Source organism: Prunus persica, chromosome G5 (genome assembly GCF_000346465.2).
Source record: "Prunus persica cultivar Lovell chromosome G5, Prunus_persica_NCBIv2, whole genome shotgun sequence".
NCBI lineage: Eukaryota > Viridiplantae > Streptophyta > Magnoliopsida > Rosales > Rosaceae > Prunus > Prunus persica.
In genome coordinates this window covers 16859593-16881005 of record NC_034013.1, presented here as the reverse complement: position 1 = coordinate 16881005, position 21413 = coordinate 16859593, and the positions used below count along the sequence as shown (strand labels likewise).

Sequence of the window (21413 nt, the reverse complement as noted above, 5' to 3'; positions counted from 1 at the left end):
GGAGCTGGACAGGGATCGCGCCAGTGTTCAGGGTAAAAACGTAAATTCAAACAAATCAGTGATCCCAAAATGCCCCTGGAAAAGTGACTGTACGACATTCCGTCCGTGGCTTCCCTATTAGCAAACAAAGAGAGAGGGAGAGAGAGAGAGAGAGAGAGAGGCTCTGTGTGTTGTGAGTGAGTGAGCAAAACCCGGTGACGTGATTCTTCAAATTCCTGGTTTTCTCTCTCTATAAATACACGTTTGTGTAAGTATGTATTATTATAATGTTGTGAGATCTGTTTGTTTCTTAGATTAGATCTATGGTGGTTGACATGTTAAGTTCAATCGTTTGCAGCTACTGACCTTTTGATTTTTTGGTTTTTGGTTTTTGGTTATTATTTTTTTTAATGGAATAATTCTTTTGGTGGGGTGGAGTCACTGGAGGCAGCGGTTCATCGATCTCTTCCTGAGATTTGTTGTGAAAATACAAAACATGAATCGGTCGATAAACCTCTGCATCCAGCGCTCACTCTCTCATTCTTGTGTTTTTCTTTTTCCTTGTATTTCTGAACTTGCTCTGTTTGAACTTTGATGTTGTACGAGCCTCTAACCGGGACCCAGAAGGCAAAAAGTCTGTTAATTTATTTATAGAAGGTAAAGACACAGACTTTTTTTTGTTTGTCATTTTTTGTTTCTCTGCTTCCGCAGCAACCAGAATGGTTGGTGATTTGCCTTTGTTATCTTGTTTGTATTTGCTGTTGTTGGTTGGTTGGCTGCAGGGAATCAAATTGGTGGTTGGTTGCCTTTTGTTTCCTGAATTCTTAACCTGCACGCAGATGATCTATTACTTGCTTTGTTCTTAAAAGTTTTATATTTTATTGTACAAGTTCAATGTATTGATGTAAATTTTCTATTTTCCATGCTGGTTAACAGTTTTGTTTGACCTGAAAGTTGATTATCATGGGGTGTGTATATATATATGTTGAGATGACTGAATTTTTGGACTACAAATCTTCCTTCCAAAGATTTACTCGTATGTCTGCCTCAGCAGAGTGCCCAGTGTGTGTTTCTGTGATCCATTGTTTTGCTCGTCATAATGGTTATCATGATACCAAACTGATGTGGTTCTCATTTTTTGGTGAGAAGCTTTGGGGGTGAATTAAATGCTTAGAATTCTTTATTATTTTTTAATTGTGGGTAGAATTTTGTCTTCAAGTAACCTTACATGAGTCTTTGTGATGGAACTTGCTCTTTCAATAGAAAGCTGGGTTTTCTGTTGTGTTCTTCCTCTTCCCCTTTTGGTGGAAATCTATGTATACTTTTTATGTTGTTCAAAACATTTTGCTTTCTTTTAAGTTTAATACTTCTGTATTTGTGGAATTAAGTTGTCTTCTTTGCTTGAAATTGCTGTATTGTTTCCTAATTATGTATGCATGGATTTTAATGCAATGTCACTTTTAGTCTTGTGTATTAATCTTTTTCTCCCTTTTTCTTTTAGTCAAAGAGAGCTGAAGGAATTTTTTCCTCTTTTCCTTTTTATCCTCTTTTTTGGTTCTTGAAATTGGATACTCATGGGAACTAATCGGCTTCCAATTATTTTGTCATTTTCTTGAGCAGATGGTCAAAAGTTTGAACTTGTTTCTTTCTCTTTTAATGGATAAAGTTCCTTGGAATGAAAGTCTCCATTTGGGAGACATAACGTCATTACTGCATGATTCATGAACGTGAGGGGAAATTACAGTTATGGAGTAGCAAGTTGCCAGAGAATCTCATAGGTCTGATGTTACTTCTAGAATCTGGTATCAAATTCCTTGTACCATATTTAGAACTAGTAAAGCAGAAACAATCGTATGGGAACCAATCAGATTGTGGAATTGTAGGTAGGAGCCGGACAGGACAATGTTTGTAAGCTGTGTATATTCTGTTCAGCTCCCTATTTTGATTCATTGCCTTGTAATTCTATCGAGTAATATTAATTGTTCGCAGTTTTTTTTTCCCCGCTCCCTCTGCCATTTTGGTCAGTTTCGACGGAGATTTGGCTTCAATGTTGTTCTGGCTTCTGGGATTTTAGCAATGAAATCACCGATCTGATTGTGGCAACTGCCACTGGCTGGATTTCCAATTTAGTGTTTCTTTCTTAAACAGGTTCGAAATTTAGCTGCCCGTGGTTTTGTGGGATCTTGATATGTTCCCAAACCATGAAAAATCATGAAAGTGGCAAATAACTTAATTCTACTTTCGTGCTGGCGTTTTGTACTCTCGTTCTTGGTTATGGTCAGAAACTCCAAGGCATACCAACCAGGTCCAATGATTTGGTTCATTGAATATGGGTTAGGTCTGTCCGTTGCATCATGAGAGGGCCCCACAACAAAACGACGATGCTTTTTATTTTGACGAAATAGTTGTTGCGATAATGAAAACGACATTGACGATGGCTATGAATCTTATTATGAGAAGGGGGGGAGGATGGTGGTGGGGGCGTTGCAAGGTGTGCCATTAAAAATGGCCACCATGGCCATGCCATGTTGGTTGATATTATGAACGATAACGAAGGCCAATTTGTCATATGTATATATGGCTACAGAAAACGGGCACTTGCAAGTTGCATGCACACAGAATCAATTGTCAATTATGCAACTGGTTTGGTTTGTGTATGTTAGGCTGCTTCTATAAACAGAATATATAACTTGTGTTTATCATGACTTTTCAGGCGTGAAATGGACGTTTCGAATGTGGGAGTGGGACGTCACACCAAACCCTAATACAATTACAGACCCATGGCTATATGTTTCTTTCTTTTCCGTTTAGTTTCACAAACCGAAGTTGAGACAAGAATTAGGTTTAAAATTTTAGATGTATTTAGTTTTGCCAAAGTTGTTGACATGCGCTCTTGTCTTGATATGTTTTTATCGGGATTTCAAGCTTCTGCATTTATTAATGATGATTTTTCAAATCTCTAATCTAACTGAATCTGATTAATTATTATGCTTTGTATGAAAATTCAACATATATTCCTTTCCTTTGCACATTTTATCTTCTTCATAACAATTCTTCTTATCATTTAATCGTATAATGTACCAATAGACTCTCTTTTATTTAGAAGTCTTCTTTCTCTTCACGCCTACAACTTCTTCCTTGTGAGGTTCTTACAAAAATTGACCAATAGACTTTTGTTGTTGTCCTGTTCTTTTCTTGTGATGATTCCATCGAACATGTCCTTGTTGCGTAGGATGTTAAAACTATCTAGCTACATGTACAAGAAATAAAATAAAGGTAATATTTTCGCATATAGTAATGAATGTTATCACACATGCATATGCATACAAAACTCTAGCTCCTTTGTCGTTTTATAAATTTATGTAATTATATTTGAAAATTGAGGTAGATGCATGGCAGAACAAACATAAATTAATCATTTCCAAACTCAAAAATAACAAAATAACACAGTTTAATTACAAGGAGTACCCTGAATTGTTTTCTTGTTTCTCATATTGATGATTGATCACGAAATAAAGATCCCTTAACAACCCCATTTGCTTAGCTAAGCTATGATGAAACACAGAGCTGACAAAGTGAATAATATATAATTAAGCCTCTTGATAACCTTTTTCTTCATGCGCCTGTTGACATTGAGTTTGAGAAGAAGCACTGAAAGAAGGAGCTACAACAACAGAGGAATAAACTTTACAACTACCAAATGAAAGTGCACAAAGCTTATTTCTATCCTCATGATCATCATGATCTTGACCAGAGGTATTACCACTTGAAGAACAAACTATTGTTTCTTCAACAAGTGTATCGAAATCGATTCCTCTGATTTGGTTTCGATCCCACGGATTAATCCTCATAGACGAGGATCTTGCAATTGCATGGTTCTTCATGATTGCATGCTGAAGGAGCTGATAAAGCTTCGGATTCTTTCTCAAGATGCTGCAATTTTCTTCATGGGTATTCATGATGTGACATGGAAAGTTGGTCTTTGCATTCCTTCCTCTTAGAAGCCTAGCAGCCTTATCATAAGCCAATGCAGCCTCCTCTGCTTTATCAAAAGTCCCTAACCACAACCTCAGCTTCTGTGAAGAGTCCTTGATCTCAGCAACCCATCTTCCTGATGGCCTTTGTCTCACTCCAAGGAACCTTTTCCCACTAATATTATTGCTGTTCACTTTTCTCATGGCACTAATTCTCTCTTTATTTTCTTGGAAAGTTTCTGTTTGGAATTGGTCATCAGCTGGGACTTTTTTGCTGTCTAAGCTGTCCATGAGAGTAGGAGATTACAAGGGTTGGTTTAGCTTTAAAACGAAAGGGAAGGCATCTTTGATTATGTATTATTATAGAATTAGTGAGTACTATAAGAATGATGACAGGGATCATGGCATGTTGATTGTCTCATCTGGGTTTGTTTTTTCCACCAGGTAATAACATATAAATATATTAATTAATCAGTATTCACAGAACTCCCAAGAAAAATGCAGATTCTTATCAAAAGATTAACATATATGAATAATTTTGAGTTCGTTTAGAAAACGCCAAGACAAGTGTTGATAAGCATTAATGTTTTGGTCTCTTCTAATTACCATTATTATAAAAGACATGGATGGTTGTATGGAAAGGCGTGGATGAACGGTATATATCTTCAGCATGCATTCGACAGATTTATATACATGGCCAGGCCATCCTTCTGTACTTACTTGACCAGATTTTAAGTTAAAAATAAAGTCTGTTTTTATTTTTTGTAATGATTAGATGCATAATTAAACCTAACTTAACCTAACTTCAGTGTCATAATTAGCCTATCTAGAATGAGATATCTGTGGTTTCATGATGGAGAAGTTGAAAGGAAAGGAACTAGTTAGGTAGTTTGGCACATAAGATAAAACCAAAGGTGTAGGATGCAGAGTTGTAGTAGCTAGCATGTTTCCTAGGGTTTGGCAGAGCAGAAAAAGTTGAAGATGATTTGGAATTCTCCCCCATGAATAGGTGCATACAATAATTGACATGTGTCCAAATCTATACACCATGATCATGCAAATCTTAGGGTAGTTTGATATTTTGACAGCTGCCAGGTTGATGATCTGGGATGGAATATTTTGCTCAACGAGTTGCAGAAATGTCCAAAAGCAATGAGGTGTTTACAGAAGCTAGGCTCATTGTGATTAGTATATTATTAAACTCCCCAGATTAGTACTCCAAGTGGTATGCCTAATGCATCCAACTGCTTGAAACAAAAATCACACCTCAAAAGCCCAAAATCAAACAGAGGCACAGTGTTTCTTTCAAACTTATATTCACCCTGCCTGATGCTAATTTAACTTAAAAATACTACAAGTTTGGCACTTGTCACATAATGGATGTCTTTTTTAAGTCCCTAATGCAGAATATGCTCTCTGTTTCATTGGTTTTACTTGTATTCAAAATTTGAATATATACCTGCACTGCAGAATTCTTGTCTTCTGAAAATAATCAGAATCTTTATTAGCCCCTTTTTTTTTTTGGGATTCTTCATGTACTTTGTCATTGACGACCCTTTTTTATTATAAACTTACTCTCTTTCACTCTCCCTTTCTCCCTTTTTCTCAGCTGGTTCTTAGCTTGGCTTGCTTCTTTTGTAGACATGATGGGTTTCTGAAATTTCCTACACCTAAAACAAATAATTGCTTTGGGACCAGCCAAATGCCAAGATTCTGAATTGGATTTCTCATAGATTTGCTATGACATATAAAGAAATTGCCATGACAACCCTCTGTTTTGTTTCCAAATTCAAATAGTTAACTCGCCATACAATAAATTTCTAGCCAAAGTCATCATGCATGCGGGCATTGAAATTTAAAATCTTCAGAGTAGATATTGAATTGGAAGTGTATATACACTAGCACAACAATTGTTTAAAACCATGGTTGGTAGTTGAATTGAGATGGCATGCCACACCGATATGAATCAGACCCTAATACAGGTTGCACCGGTTTATAAAACAATTTTTTTGAAATTGACTTGTAGTCTCAGATGTGAAAGTTCTTGAGCTACACATACGTAGATGAATATGACTACGAGGAGAGTACAGTACGTATGTGCACAAGTGATGCATTCGATGTTTTTCAAAAGTTCAGCACATATTTGGAGTGTCTGGTATAGAACCATGGCCTTGCCAATGTTGCCTGATTGTGTCACTGTTTTGCTTGATGCTTACTAACTTTTTGAAACTGAGACTGTTGTTGTAACAGAAAGCTCAAAAAATGCGAGGGAAACATATAGAGTGTACAAGGTTGGGCCGGAACCCAATCGATCACCTGCTATCAGACACCAGATACTGGTCCACTTCATTTCTATCAATAAAGTCCTGCATTCCAACAAAAAGAACAGAAAATTCCATCTCTCTTATATCAGGTACACATCTAAATTCTGAAGGGTACATATACAGGTCCAAAAACCCTTAACACCTCTTAGTTGTACAGTAAGATACTACAAAGGATGCTTGGTATATCTAAAACCAATGACATGTACATTGCATACAATATATTTGCCAAACAGAAAGTAAAGTAGTATTACTAACTAGAGCTAGAGGCATCCGAAAATTATAGCAGCAGGCACTTCCCTTCTAAGCTCGTGTAAAGCATGTCGTCTTGCCTCTTCTTCCTCCACCACTTCATCACTCTCATCCACTGATTCACCACGAATTAATTGTCGGACAGGATTTATCACAACCTTTTTAAGAGAAACAGCAGTCTCCATCAAGAGCATGAGAATTTTGACAGCACTTTGACGACCACGATACCCAACAATTTCCACAACCTCCAGGTGATGATGGGAGCAAGTGTTAGAAGCCTCCTTAAGATTTACTTCTGGAAATATGAATTGCATCTGCACCAACACCAACAAAGCAAACTGTCAGGAGTGAGACCATTAAACAAGAATCAAGCATCTCTCAATCAAAAAGAGTGAACAAAACCTTTAGCACAAGCTTCTCCAGGTAAGAACATGCTTTCATGAAACAATTTATTTGTTCAAGAATCAGAATATCCTCTCCCAACACTTCCAATTCCAGATGCTTGATATTTGGTAATGTTTGAACAGAAAATACTTCCATATCAACCTGAAAGAGAGGTAGAGAGTAAGGAACTATTAATTATTAAACATGCTGGGCAATTTCACATAAATATTTATACACATCATTTTCACATGTACTAGTACTTACCATTCCATTCAAATCTAATCCAAGAGTATGGAGCTGAGAAAGACAGCCTGAAAGTTGATTGAATATCAGACCCCTGTAATCATCAGTAAGGATGTTGTCACGCTCTGATATCGACACTACAACGAGCAAAGGGACATTGCTCAGCACCAATTTCAAAGGATTCCCAGAATAGGAAAATGATACAATATTTGCGTCCAAAATCTCGATGCTGTCCATACTATGCCAACATTCTATAGCTAAAGACTTCAATTTCAAAGCAAAATGTGAGCCCACAATAGTGACACTTGTCAGATTTCGGCAGTTAGAAACTTTCAATTTCTCAAGACAAGGGCAGGTTGACAACACAAACCCAATATCTCCCCTGGTCACCCCAATGCTATTCAAAGAAAGATTTTTGAGAGCCCGAAATTTACTGAAACCAGAAGCTTTAGAAAACCCATTTCCCAAATGTAACAATTTGTGTGATTGTGCAGAAAAGTCTAGCACAAGATCCTGAACCCATTTCTTTAATGCAAATTGGACCCACCTGTCAATGAAAGGTGTGAAAGACAAATCCAAAGGGAAACATACCCTAAATTTCTCAATGGTTGGGCCTGTATGCATCTTCACCACACTATCCACCCAATTTACATATCTCCAACATTCCTTATCTTCGAAATCTTGGTCTTGGTAATGGCTGCAATGGGTTAAAGGCTTCATATTCTTCTCAAAATCAAAATCAAGCACCAGACAAGAAGTCCAAACATATCGCCACTTGCTAGAAAGTACACTAGTTGCTACAGCTTCCTTTAAGGGCAAGAGAGACAGAATCTGATCCAGAATATCATTGGGCAAATTCCATAAGTTGTCCTGATCCTAAAGAACAGAAAACAAAATTAAAAAAGTTACTGGATGTTATTTCATTTCATAGTTGCATGAAAATTATTGAACATAACGAAAACAAAAGGAAGTATTAAGAATTTGGGGGAAAGCCCCTTCAAAAGTGAGTTCATTCAAACCAAACGAAAGCAGGGGAACAGGAACCAAACATCCACAAGGTAGCAACATAAAGAGAGAAACTAGTAACTAAACCACAGATCAGTAACTAAAATTCAAATCGAAGATGGGGTTTAAAACCCATCAGAAACTAAAATCCGAACAAGAGATGGTGGGGTTCGGTTGACCCAGAAATTGGGGGGTGATTAATGGTTCTATGAGGTTATAAAATTAGTTGAAAACACAAGAGTCCTTACATTTTCCTGTACACATTCAGAATTCGAAGTAATTAATGGTTCAATGAAGTAATTGAATACACAAGAATCTCTACGTTTTCATATATGTATTCAGAAATTGGAAGTAATTAATCGTTCAATGAAGTAATTGAATTCATTGAAAACACAAGAATCTCTACATTTTCCTATATGTATTCAGAAATTTGAGGTAATGAAATTATTATATGCATCGAAAACACAATTATCTTTACATTTCCCTGTAACCATTCAGAAGTATCTGAGTTAATGCATGGTTCTTTCAAGTTCTTGATTTAATCTAATGACAGCTACACGAAGGATAGTCTGTATTTACCTTTACCTTTTGTTCCACGCCTTCAGAAACTGGGGCCTTTCGATTCTCCATAAATGTCTCTTGCAATCAGAGCTAGTGGGGTTTCTTCGATTTCTTGAATGGCAAGCGACAGAAAGATGGAGGGTTGGGGTTGGAAATTGGAACTTGGAAGCTTCTCGAGAAAGTTAAGAGAGAGAATTTGGGTGTTTTGTAGATTAGCGAGTTGTGTTGGTTTGGGTCGTGTAATGTTGATTCGCGAGTGAGTTTGTGTTTGTTGCTTCTACAGAGCAGAGCAGAGCAGAGAGTTTGGGCGTGCTTGGTAGAAGCTGAACTGAACCGCCAGAGAGAGATTTCAAAAGTCACTTTTCCTTTAAGTTTTCTATTTAATTACCTAAATACCCTTTCTCACTCAGCCTGAAAAGTTGGAGGTTGCCTTTATAGAATTTTTAATTATAACTAAGTTTATCAACTAATTAAACGGATTTTCACACCCCCAACCACCACCACCACCACCCCCACCCCCCAAAAAAAAAAACTAATTAAACGGAGCCACGGCGTATTATTGTTTTTCTCTCATGATATTATTATTTTTGAGTTATCTTTTAGATCCCCAGTATAAAGTTGAATTCCATTTAATTTAAGAATTCAAGGTTCATTCTGGGTTTCCAATTTACCGCCACAAGTGAATTCTGTTTCACAGCTGTTCTTTTTGGAATTTTTTTGACAGCTTTTCTTCTAGGAAACCCTAATGGAAAGAAGTGAGGCACAATCACACCCTTAAAGTCGTCTTAGCTGGCATATCTTTGCGTAGCCTCTAACTCTAAGCATGAGAGATGAGACGAGGGCATTCGTTTGCATATAAATATTGGAATATAAAGACAGGCAAGAAATGAGTTACAAAATAGACAAACTAACATCGATCAAAGAATCACACGAGAAATGATTCAATTCAAGGGGACCCTCCTCTAAAATCAAGTATGCACATTAAGAGACGGAGCATTTTCCAAGCAAACATATGTTCAAAAAAGAAAACAAATTTATAAACTAGTTTATTAGTCGGAGCCAGGAAGAAGCTTTCGACCAGACTGAGCTGCTGTGCTGCTACTGGTACCAAAACGTCTAACCGCTGCTGGGATGACTCTTGATGGTGAAAGCACCTCAGCAAAAGATAAATTGTACGAATCCGCCCCTAAACGACTTTGTAACCATCCCTTGCTTCCAGAGAACCCATCTGCTACAGTCCAGCACTTCTTAAAGCCTAGACTAGTTAGTGCTCTTGCAACTATTTTGCCTGAATCCGAGTACCTATCGTTGTGCATGAAACAAAAAACAAGAACAAAATAATGAAACAAAAAACAAGAACAAAATAATGTCATGACTTGATCAAAGAGCAAAACCAAATCAGGTAGTAAATAATGAAAGTGGGTTATGAAAGAACCCACGAGTCCAAGATCACAATGTTGGAGCCCTTGTTAACTTTCTTGAGAAAAGAAATCTTCAAAGCTGCTATCTCAGCCTCTACTTTCTTCGCATTTCTGACAAGACCTCGCAATTTGTTTGGTAGTTCTTCTAAACTGAAAAATTCGAGGCAACCATTCATAGTTAAGAAGATGCAGAAAGGGTACAAACTAAAGGGTTGAGGAGGCTCGCCAAATTACTCACGGAATAGCAATCATTTTGCTTTTGGCGCTAGATGGTAGGCGGGGAATGCCTGCCTTGTCCTTGTCCTTCTCTGGTCGAATATCGATCAGAAGGTAATTCTTTGTCGATATGAGATCAAGGGTTTGAGCAGGGGTAAGCGAACCTGGAGTTAGTACAACAAAGCCATAGCACATTAGTCCATTCCATCCTTAATGCAGCATTGCAGATTCACTTGGATTGCATGCATTTAGTATCATATGAGATGAGTAAATCATAAAATGTGGAGACCGATCACAAAATATGCAATCTTCAACCCACCATATCTTCTAAACATTAATTACTTGAATTCCAAATTGGTCAATACGGTGCATAAGCATAAATGCGGTTATATTCAAGCAGCAGACGTCATTGTTTATTCTTGTTTCAAATATGTTTAAACTTTTACAGACATGAAGCAATTCTATTTCATAATAAAAGCATGTACCTTTGTAACCTCGGAGACTAAAAGAGAGAGCAGACCAGATGGGAGGAAGAAGAAGGTATGTGAGGAATAATGCTCCAGCAGTTCCGGCAATCACAATAGGATCTGCTGATGAGATGGTCTGAATAGTTGATGAAGCAATGGGCTTTGCCTCTTCAATTACTTTAGTGGTCTGCCCTGCTGCATCCGCTACCGTCTGAGACCAAATTGATCATTCAGTCAGTGCATTAAATTTGAGAAAAAAGGGTGTCTAGTACCCAAATCTATAGCTTATGATTATCCATTTTCCTATAAATCATGGATTTACAATCTTACTTTCTCCACATAAAGGTCTATGAAAGTGTTAGGAAGCATGTTCCACTAATAATGAATGAGTGCATTGCATAGTGAACCAATTCCAACTACATTAAATTTATCAATACATTCACTGACGTAGTGAATCTAAAACTACTACATTCCAACTACATTGCATTCCTTACTAATATTCTAAAATGCAGTCATGTTGTTGAAATGGAACCCCAATTCAAACCAAACTAACTACTAAAGACAGATTCTCCACAACATTAACAAGTTCCTTCCAATTGCACGAGTTATGGGGCTTGATTTCACTTCATTGCAGCCAAAGAGTGCCTAGCTAAAGAACACTGCGCACCTATTTAAGCGGAAATTGGAGCAAAGTAAATACCTTTGCAGCACCCAGAACAGGCTGCGTATCAAAGCCTGAGCTTTGTATTGCTTCTTGGGCTTTCTTTGAAACCTCGGAAATTGTAGGAGAGGCAATCTTCAGGGCCTGCTCTCCAGCCTGTTTCGCAATCGGCAATGCCACATCAATGCCGGGCTTTACTGCATTTAAAATAGCTTCAAGAACCCGCTCTGTTCCTTCAAAAACAGTCGAACCCGCTTGCTGAACCTGATCAATTGTCTGCTCCACCTACCAATTCAAGCATAAAATAAAAAAGCAGTGGCAGCTTTAAGGAATTGGTGCCAACCCAAATCAAATAAAACAACTACAGAAGAACCATTGTATGGCTGCAATTTCAAATTGTCAAGATGAAATGTATTTACTTCAGTAAGGGAAGAGACTATCTGATCTTTGGAGAGGCTAAAAGCCTGGGCTTCAAAGGGAGAGGTGAAGAGGGCGCAGAGAGAGATGGTTGATGTTGGCAGTGATACAGAGGTGGGTCTGAATTTGGGTTTGAGAGAACATTTGGTTGTGGCTGATAGCGAAGGAGAAGGAGAAGGAGGCAGGGAAGGTCTTGGGGTAGCTGAAGCCCTGATGGCCATCTCCAGTGCCATCTTTGCCACTCTCTCACTGTGTCAGTGGCAGGAGTCGAGTGTTTTTTTTTACTGTTTTTCGGTTCATGGATCAGAAGGATTTTTTGTGATGGGAAATCAGTGGCCAAGATAAGGGAAGTTTTTGGCCAACGATAAAATGGCCTTCTATGATTGGCTTGTGATGTCCTATGTGGCATTCATTCTAATTAATTAAGTAAAAGACCCACACACACCAAGCAATCCACTGTGACCACTCCACCAACCAGTAGTGCTGATGAACTTAATGATACATTGTGCAATAATACTACTGAATACCAACTCACTACACCAAATTTGAGATACCAACTAATATGATAGTGCTTCATTTGTTTGCATTTTGACCCTACTCTAAACTTTATTAATTAGTCAAAACAGATAAGAAAGATACATATTTGAGAATAAAGTATAGGAAATATATATAAGCTTGTGATTACACATTCAGCTCAGTAGGATAACAGAGAAAGACTAACCATATAACGACAAGCCCCACTAGTCATTCAACGCAACTGGACTAAATTGATAGTGCTTTTGCCATTAGCATTTTTGTTACAAGCATTCAGAATATTCCTCAACCATATTGTAATCTATGGGTTAGATATATTGTTTTGACTTTTAGCTTTTCAGCTTCTTTCTTCTTTTCAAGATACAGAATTCTGTTCTCCATGCATGAGGAGAGTAGGGTAATTAACACTGACATGGTGTTGGTGGTGCCGGAAGTCCATTAAAAACCGCAAGAGCAATTTCTGGTGCAACTGTGGAATTTCCCAATCCAATGCTCTTGATTTTAGATATAGACTTCCTCAAGGAGCCATATGCTTCCTCAGTTTTAACTGCATTATTATTAGCTTGTTGCGTGTCAAAGTAGTCTCGAGGATCCTTCATACATAATAATTGAGCAACAGGAAGATGGTGAGGTTCTTGAACATCCTCCATCTCAGTCGTCCGAGCAATCCTACCAAATCTCTCCTGCACACCACTCTTATCAGCCTCCTCCTCTCTTGACCGCATTATATTAAACGCCTCTGCAACACTTGACGTATCTTCTAAATCAACTTCAACGATGCTTCTTCCTTGAAGAACAACAGCGCCTTGCCGGTTAAGGTCTTGTGATAAAGTTCTCCTCCTCTTGTAAACCACATCCCGAAAGAATATTATCCCATGATCTGGAAGGTGCGTATAATCGTCTCCTTGGTCAGCTTCCATGTCCAAAGTTGGATCGACCCGTCGAAGCTTTCGACGAGCTTCCCTCGCCAATACCTCATCCTCCTCCAAAAGCATTGCCAATTCCTCATCATCGGCGGCTTCTGCTTCAACTGCAGCAGCATTCCCTGTGCTTTGGAGGTATTCAGCTCTGAAATACTTTGTCCAGAAGTCTTTCTCCGTCGTCTTACTGGGAACCAGAGCAAGAAATGCCTGATGAACAGCTGGTTTCAGGGCAAAGATCTGATACTTAATATCTGCAGTCAAACTGAAAGTAACCTTGTTCGTTCGACCATCCGTCATGGGTTTGGTGTCCATTATCATTGAGCTTCTGAAACCAGCCCTTTGCTTGGGCTTTGGACGGCTATCTACATCACCAAACTTCTTCCTAGCTTCCCAGAATTCAGCTTCTGTTAAGACACCACGCATTACATACTGCATATGAAGTTTCTGCAATTCACTGTTTTCTTGTAATAGCTTCATACGGTGCATTATTTCTGCTCTACTGATTTGTTCATCAGAAGAAGTAGGTTTTGCAGCTTCTCCACGCTTAGCAACGGCATTGGCTACAAACTCTCGGCATAGATGAAGATCACGAAAACTTGCAAACTCAAAGATGTAAGTTTTGTCCTTTTCACTGAGATGAAGCCAAGGTGATCTATCTCCTCCCTCCTTAGTGTTTTTTAGACCTGTAATTTGTCTGAAGTCCACATCGAGCGCTCGTTTCGCTGTTGACGCGTTTGGCCTGAACACAAACTTGTTCTCCGTCATAGTTAAAACCCCAAGAGTCCCAGGATCTCTCACTGTGGCCTTGTAATTAGCACTCTTCACCAGTTGCATACACCACATCTTCTTCGCAATTGGTATTCGGTGCAAATAATAAAATTTCTTAAAACCTAAAAGAAATTCGAATCAATCAAAGTTGGAAAAATCTCATAGGAGTTTAGAGTATTTGAGGCAATATTGATGTGCAGAGGTGCTTTTGTAGACCGAGGGAACGCTATTTAATGGGTTTTCTGTCTCCGGTTTTTATTATTATTTTCCCATTCCTGGTAGGATTATTCGAATTATTTCCAATTCCTAGTAGGATTAGAATTGGCATTAATTATTACTTTCTAACTTCTCACGAAATCAGATTCTTAATTATTACTTTTTAGTTTTAAATGTTGTTTTACTCTTTTGCCCTCTTTTTTAATAAAATCTGAATCTGGGGGTCCTTGAGCCTTTTTATTTTTATTTTTTAATATATATATATATATATATATATCTATATATATAAAGCAAAAGACAGAGAATGGTGAAACATTCAAAATACTAGAAAATGCCCTTGGTTAATGCAAACATTAAGAATTCAAATTATTAATTAAATAAGGATAATATGGTAAATTCACATTTTTTCATATTTAAAAAAATTAAAAAAAAAACAGATAATGGATCCTATTTTTATGGAACACAACTACCCATTATCTTTTTTAATTCTAAAATAAATTTACTTATTTTTTTTAAAAAAACCTCTCGCAAGCGCGAAAGCGCGTGCAAAGAGACTAGTATATATAATGAACACCTTTTTTTTATATAATTTTTTGTTGTTGGGTGCGTTTTCGCATGAGGGTTAGTTCTGGTATTTTTGGTTTTCCAAAGTCGACTAGGAGACTAGGTTCTCCTAGTTTAATTGGGAATCTTGGAACCAACCCATCAAGTTTCTTGCTTGCGTTGCTTGTCTATATATATGTGCGTGGCCACTTCCAATATAGAGCAACATCTAATTGTTGTGCGGAAGCGTCAACCAACTGTGAGTGAAAAATAAACAACTACTGGCAGGAAAAAAAAAATTGAACAGAAAATTACAACAAGATTTATACTGGTTCGGCAATTGCCTACATCCAGTTTGGAGACGACGGAGTATTCCTCTATAATCAATGGGGATATACAATAGTGTTTACCACTCAATTTTCCAAAGACCTAAATACACCCAACCTCACACACTCACAAAGGAAGAGAAAACAATGATACAAAGCAAAGAACAACTAGAGAGAATTTGTTTCTCCCTTTGGCAAAATGCCTTTCTTGCTATTTTTCTCTTCTACTCAACACTTGGTTGGATTCATCAAATGAAACCATTTGCTTCCAATTTATAGCCAAAGGAAGTGGCTTCTCAAAGAAGCCAAAGGTTAGGCAAGTCAACAATAGCCTACCACCATTTGTGAAAGCTAATTAATGCATTCTCATTGCAACTTGTCAATAGCCATCACTTTTGACTATTGTAAAAGCCAATTAATGCATTCACATTGCAACTTGTCAATTTGCCGATATTGTTGACTATTGGTTTGAGGCAATAATCAACACTAATTCCCTCCTCCTCCTCCGTTGTCTTCAAAATAAAAAGATGATCAAAGATATTCCCCACAAGGATCATGATCATGATCATACAGAAGCAGCTGCTGCTTGTTCTACTACTAGTCCACAAGCAACTGCACTCCAAATTGCCTCCTCTGTAACTGCAAGTGCAAGTGCAACTGCATATCAAAATAATAATAATATTGATCAAAGCCGGTCCTCCTCAACTACAAGTCCATTGACAGAGATACGGACATTGGTATACGGACCCGATACTAACTGCAACTGCTCTGAGAAACAAGAATCCCGCTTCATCAAACGAAAGAAGAAGATTGAAAAGATTAAGGCTGAAGAACAAAAGGCAAGAGAATATGCTATGGAGGTGCTTGCAAAGCTAGTACCTTCCCATATTAAATTTACAGTCCTTTAGGAGGGTCTAGGCAAGAGAACATAACATTGTTATGCTCATGGTCATGAATGAAATCAGTCATATGTATGTTTTTTTAACTTTTTGGTGAATGCGAATGCTATTAGTCAATTGGTCTTCTTTTATTTCTTTCCCGTCTCCTCCTCCCAACTCTAATTTTTACTCATCTTCTTCTGAAGAATATTTTTCAATGGTTTTTTTTTTCCTTCTTTCTACAAACATTTAAAGGGCTTTAATGAAAGCCCCTTTAGTCAGCTTTACAAGCCCAACACGGGAGACCCAAGACTGTTGAATTAAAATCCATCCAGATCCAGTAACATTTTAAAGATGAACACAAACATTCTATTCCCTATAACTAGATTGGAGCCAAAGTTCTACAATATCCATTCTTTGTAAGTTCAAATTTCTCCATTTTTGGAAATGTTGTAGTTTTAGATTCACTATGCCAATGAATGTTTTGATAAATTTAATGTAGTTGGAGTTGGTTAACTATGCAATGCACTCATTCATTATTAGTGGAACATGCTTCCTAACACTTTCATAGACCTTTATGTGGAGAAAGTAAGATTGTAAATCCGTGATATATAGGAAAATGGATAATCATAAGTTATTGATTTGGGTACTAAACAAACACCCTGTTTTCTCAAATTTATTGCACTGACTGAATGATCAATTTGGTCTCAGACGGTAGCGGATGCAGCAGGGCAGACCACTAAAGTAATTGGAGAGGGAAAGCCCATTGCTTCACCAACTATTCAGACCATCTCATCAGCAGATCCTATTGTGATTGCCGGAACTGCTGGAGCATTATTCCTCACATACCTTCTTCTTCCTCCCATCTGGTCTGCTCTCTCTTTTAGCCTCCGAGTTTACAAAGGTACATGCTTTTATTATGAAACAGAATTGCTTGAATAGTATATATAACTGTAAAAGTTTAAACATCTGGATTTCTGAAGCAAATCTTGTTTCATTTTCTTATTCTGGTTATCCTGTTGAATTGGAGTTGAGCAATGTCCCATTATTAGTTGAGGTGGCAATATCTGAGCGTGATGGCGTGGTCACTGATGATCACAGAGCTCTAATATTCACTCAACAACTTTCAGGCTGTCTCTCTCAGCTCCGTACTCTCAGAATAGATTTGAATGGAATGGTACGTTTAAAAATGATGTGTTGTTTTTAGTTTTGATTTATTTATACTGGATTGTATATAGTTCTCAGCTTTGTACATGTAGCTAGCTCGTTTAATAATTAATTGTTCCTTCCTTACTCTCTGCTTCTCTTCTTTCAGGTTGATAGGGAGGTGTATTCTGTTCCTGCATTACCAAATATCCGACATTTGGAATTGGAAGTGCTAGTAGATGATAGTCTGGTTCTTGAACAAATAAATTGTTTCATTGAAGCATGTTCTTACATGCAGAAGCTTGTGATAAGGGTCAGTATTTTTGCTTTATTTGTTCACTCTTTTTTATTGAGAGATGCGTGCTTGGTTCTGGTTTAAATGACGTTTCTTGCTTCGTGGTGCAGATGCAATTTAAATATTCTGAAGAATTCATGTATCCAGAAGTAAATCTTAAGGAACCTGCTGCTGCTAACACATGCTCCCATCATCATTTGGAGGTTGTGGAAATTGTAGGCTTTCATGGTCGTAAAGGTGCTGTCAAAATTGTCACGTTCTTGATGAAGGCTGTTGTTTCTCTTAAGGAAGTTGTGATAACTTCTGCCCAATTATTTCGTGGTGAAGTAGTGGATGACAGTGATGAAGATGTGGAGGAAGGGGAGGCAAGACGGCAAGCTTTGCACGAGCTTAAACGGATAGTGCCTGCTGCTATAAGTTCAGATGCCTCTAGCTCTAGTTAATAATACTAGTTTACTCTGTTTGGCAAATATATTGTATGTGATGTACATGTCATTGGTTTTGGATTCACGAGGCATATCTTTGTGGTATTTTGACTGTACAGCTAGCTAAGAGGTGTTCAGTGTTTTCGAATGTAGGTTCATTTGTTAAGAGAAAGATGGATTTTCTTTTCTTTTCTTTTCTTTTTCTTGTTGGAAAACAAACAAACTTTATTGATAGAAATGGACTTGAAGTGGACTAGTATCTGTCTGGTGTTTGATTGCAGGTGATCGATTGGGCTTCGGCCTAACCTTGTTATTGTTGGTCAAGTTTGTTATTTGTGCTTCGGCCCTTGTTATTGTTGGTGTTTTTAGGCTTTCCATAGTCGACTAGGAGACTAGCTCTCCTAGTATAAGTGGGAATCTTGGAACTAACCCATCAAGTTTCTTGCTTGCGTTGCGTGTCTATATATATATATATATATATATATGTGTCATGTGTGGCCACTTCCTACATTGTGCAACATCCAACTCCCTCCCGATCTCAAGTACGTCCAGGCCAAGCCAATTACAGTTAACCCTCCTCCTCCTCCGTTGTCTTCAAATAGAATAGAGATGGAATATCGGTGTCATTGGAACAACAGAAGCCGTAGCCAAGGAGATAGAAATTACAGAAAGCCGTGCAGGACAAGCAGTGACGATCATGATGATCATGATAATGATGCAAAGGTGCAGGCCATTAGATCTGGAGGTACTGATGCGGATGCTGCTGCTGCTGCTGATGATGATGATATGGGCTTGGAGAGAGCAAAGAAATTATTGGCTACGCTTCAAAATAAAAAGATGATCAAAGATATTCACCACAAGGATCATGATCATGATCATACAGCAGCAGCTGCTTATTCTACTACTAGTCCACAAGCAATTCCCTCCTTTGCAACTGCAGATCAAAAGAACAACAATATTCATGAAATCCCGTCCTCCTCAACTACATGTCCTACTTGTTGTTTGCCCAAGGAACCCAAACTTGTCTTTTCAGAGATACGGACATTCGTTGAAGGTCCCCACTTTGAGAAACAAGAATCCCGCTTCATCAAACGAAAGAAGAAGATTGAAAAGATTAAGGCTGAAGAACAAAAGGCAAGAGAATATGCTCTGGAGGTGCTTGCAAAGCTAGTGCCTTCCCATATTAAATTTACAGTCCTTTAGGAGGGTCTAGGCAAGAGAACATAACATTGTTATGCTCATGGTCATGAATGAAATCAGTCAAATGTATGTTTTTTTTAACTCTTTGGTGAATGCGAATGCTATTAGTCAATTGGTCTTCTTTTATTTCTTTCCCGTCTCCTCCTCCCACCTCTAATTTTTACTCATCTTCTTCTGAAGAATATTTTTCAATGGTTTTTTTTTTTTTTACCTCTTTCTACAAACATGTAAAGGGCTTTAATGAAAACCCCTTTAGTCAGCTTTACAAGCCCAACACGGGAGACCCAAGACTGTTGAATTAAAATCCATCCACATCCAGTAACATTTTAAAGATGAAAACAAGGAAGGACTCTGAAAACAAACATTCTATTCCCTATAACTAAATTGGAGCCAAAGTTCCACAATATCCATTCTTGTAAGTTCAAAATTCTTTTAAAAAGAAAAGAAGATTGGAAAAAAAAATATCATATGAATTTGAAGGTATTGTTATTAACCATCTTTTTGGGCAAATAAATTTAACCCAAACAGTTTTATTTTTCATTTTTTATGAGCAATTAAATATGGGAAATAGCTCAAAATACCACCCATTTTATAATTTTTTGTCAAAATACCATCCCTCTCCAAAAAATTTAAAACTGTCACATATAAATACATATTTATTGTCCACTGATTGCACCCATATCACATTTTCAGAAATTTTGTTCTCTCCACCGACCACAGCTTCTTTTGCTTTGCAGAGTCGTAATCGATAATATTGTCTGCTCCACTGAGATCTTCGTCGCTGCCTACCACACATCCACTGGAAAGGCCCTGGCTTTCACATCGTCTTTCGCTTCTTCTCACTTGGACTCACCGACCCAGCACGCCAACTCGCTCAACAGCTCGCCTGCGTTGCAGAGATCGCTCACTTCTGTAGCTGCCGGCAGGATGAAGAAGGCATTGGGTCTCAAATCGCCGGGTTCGGGCTCCAAGAAGAGTCTTGGGTCCGGTGGGTTCGGGTCGGGACCTGGAAAGCCCAAGCGGGTTATGACGGTGGGTGAGCTAATGAGGATCCAAATGGGGATTTCTGACGCCATGGACTCTAGAGTCAGGAGAGCATGCTTAGGATTTCTGCTGCTCAGGTGAGCTCAATTTCTGTGCTTTCTTATTTGTGATCTTGGTTGATCTGGTTTGATGGGTTTGATTTCGTTTGGTGGGTAATATTTCATTTTTATCATTGTGATAATTGTGATGATGGGATGGATATGGAGCTTAATTTTGCTACTGGTTTGGCCAATTTTGGATTTTGGTTTTTCTTACTTTAAAACAAAAATTCTTTCTTCACTAAGTGTAGTTCAATCTGATAAAACTGACAATGCAACATGTTTCACGAATGTTTAATTTCATAATGGGTAATTTCAAACTTTTGTGAATGGTCGTCTGCCTTGGAATTGTAATTAATCAAGCCTTGTGTTTGATGGACTCATTACAGGTAGGAAGCTTTTTTGTTTATTTTAAATTTTGGGTATCCATCCCATTTATGAACTTCCGCCAGAAGTAATTAGGTTAATGAATCTAAACTTCATGCCTTTGAATATTCATCCCGTAAAATCTATGTACTTTTGTTGCAGTGAGTTCTGCAGCATGGTAAGGAAGATTTTTATCTATACAGTAGAGGAAGTCAAGAGGTTGTCACCCAAGATAAAACTTACACTCAATGAAGAGGTCAAACCAGGAAAGCCAGATTCTGAAGCAGCAGTCAACACAGAAGACCAGTCATCCATTGTGGGAGCTGCATACTGATCTGCCCCTTTGTCTCTAGCTATATAATGAATAATTGGAAAAAAAAAATTGGAAAATGGAACTTGATTGTCACATGAGATTCTGTCTGCTAGGATGATGCTATCTATGACAAAGTACACATGCTGGAAGAATTGGTTGAGTTTCCCTGCATGCTGAAATGGAGGGGGGCAGTGGCCTGTAATGCACATGCAATCTGGAGAGTCACTACTCGTGACAGGGTTTGGGTGTTATGGTTATTGGTTGTCTAGTTTTGCCAAGAGGATCTCATAGTGCTTACTTGTTTGGGCGAATTGAGTCAGTGGTAGTCCCACTGGAGCAGCTCAAGTCCTCTGATTTTACTGATCAACAAAAATACTATGTCTGCAAAATGAAACAAAGGAGCTTTTCTGGTAATGAACTTTACTTTTGGACACACACATGCGCAATGAACTTTACTGTCTTTGATGGCATTTTGTGTTATTTGTTTGATAGGAAGG

General features: G+C 38.0%; 5 protein-coding genes and 1 long non-coding RNA gene across 6 annotated transcripts; 2 read left to right on the top strand and 4 right to left on the bottom strand.

Annotated features, from left to right (window-relative positions):
* LOC109949203 lies at positions 132–1980 on the top strand. Its single transcript, XR_002271727.1, has 2 exons — positions 132–636; positions 1600–1980. It is a non-coding gene; the product is annotated as an uncharacterized LOC109949203 (long non-coding RNA).
* Positions 3373–4513, bottom strand: LOC18776087 (protein PPLZ02). Its single transcript, XM_007210989.2, has one exon. The coding sequence runs from the start codon at positions 4242–4244 to the stop codon at positions 3570–3572; it is 675 nt and encodes a 224-aa protein (XP_007211051.1). The 5' UTR covers positions 4245–4513; the 3' UTR covers positions 3373–3569.
* On the bottom strand, positions 6325–7671 carry LOC109949202. The gene is made up of 3 exons (XM_020564124.1): positions 7175–7671; positions 6929–7072; positions 6325–6840 (listed from the first exon to the last, which is right to left on the bottom strand). The coding sequence occupies exons 1-3, from the start codon at positions 7388–7390 to the stop codon at positions 6538–6540; spliced, it is 663 nt and encodes a 220-aa protein (XP_020419713.1). The 5' UTR covers positions 7391–7671; the 3' UTR covers positions 6325–6537.
* LOC18777910 (calcium sensing receptor, chloroplastic) lies at positions 9607–12232 on the bottom strand. The gene is made up of 6 exons (XM_007209154.2): positions 11904–12232; positions 11524–11769; positions 10842–11034; positions 10379–10520; positions 10159–10290; positions 9607–10021 (listed from the first exon to the last, which is right to left on the bottom strand). Exons 1-6 carry the CDS (start codon positions 12132–12134, stop codon positions 9769–9771), a joined length of 1197 nt encoding a protein of 398 aa, XP_007209216.1. The 5' UTR covers positions 12135–12232; the 3' UTR covers positions 9607–9768.
* LOC18777976 (probable RNA polymerase II transcription factor B subunit 1-1) lies at positions 12837–18389 on the bottom strand. The gene is made up of 3 exons (XM_007211040.2): positions 18386–18389; positions 17846–17965; positions 12837–14185 (listed from the first exon to the last, which is right to left on the bottom strand). The coding sequence occupies exons 1-3, from the start codon at positions 18387–18389 to the stop codon at positions 12837–12839; spliced, it is 1473 nt and encodes a 490-aa protein (XP_007211102.2).
* LOC18775838 lies at positions 19807–21283 on the top strand. The gene is made up of 2 exons (XM_020564125.1): positions 19807–20276; positions 20766–21283. Exons 1-2 carry the CDS (start codon positions 20083–20085, stop codon positions 20935–20937), a joined length of 366 nt encoding a protein of 121 aa, XP_020419714.1. The 5' UTR covers positions 19807–20082; the 3' UTR covers positions 20938–21283.

What these genes read in the sequence shown, in the direction of transcription:
- LOC18776087 (XM_007210989.2), bottom strand. Translation starts at nt 4,244, where the DNA reads ATGGACAGCTTAGACAGCAAAAAAGTCCCAGCTGATGACCAATTCCAA.
- LOC109949202 (XM_020564124.1), bottom strand. Translation starts at nt 7,390, where the DNA reads ATGGACAGCATCGAGATTTTGGACGCAAATATTGTATCATTTTCCTAT. An exon ending in GATTAGATTTGAATGGAATG is followed by an intron (nt 7,073 to 7,174) that starts GTAAGTACTAGT and finishes CCTCTCTTTCAG; the next exon opens with GTTGATATGGAAGTATTTTC. An exon ending in TGGAGAAGCTTGTGCTAAAG is followed by an intron (nt 6,841 to 6,928) that starts GTTTTGTTCACT and finishes GTGTTGGTGCAG; the next exon opens with ATGCAATTCATATTTCCAGA.
- LOC18777910 (XM_007209154.2), bottom strand. Translation starts at nt 12,134, where the DNA reads ATGGCACTGGAGATGGCCATCAGGGCTTCAGCTACCCCAAGACCTTCC. An exon ending in CTGTTCTGGGTGCTGCAAAG is followed by an intron (nt 11,035 to 11,523) that starts GTATTTACTTTG and finishes ATTTGGTCTCAG; the next exon opens with ACGGTAGCGGATGCAGCAGG. An exon ending in TAGTCTCCGAGGTTACAAAG is followed by an intron (nt 10,521 to 10,841) that starts GTACATGCTTTT and finishes TACTAACTCCAG; the next exon opens with GTTCGCTTACCCCTGCTCAA.
- LOC18777976 (XM_007211040.2), bottom strand. An exon ending in ATCCACTACTTCACCACGAA is followed by an intron (nt 14,186 to 17,845) that starts ATAATTGGGCAG and finishes GGTGTATGCAAC; the next exon opens with TGGTGAAGAGTGCTAATTAC.
- LOC18775838 (XM_020564125.1), top strand. Translation starts at nt 20,083, where the DNA reads ATGAAGAAGGCATTGGGTCTCAAATCGCCGGGTTCGGGCTCCAAGAAG. An exon ending in TTAGGATTTCTGCTGCTCAG is followed by an intron (nt 20,277 to 20,765) that starts GTGAGCTCAATT and finishes CTTTTGTTGCAG; the next exon opens with TGAGTTCTGCAGCATGGTAA.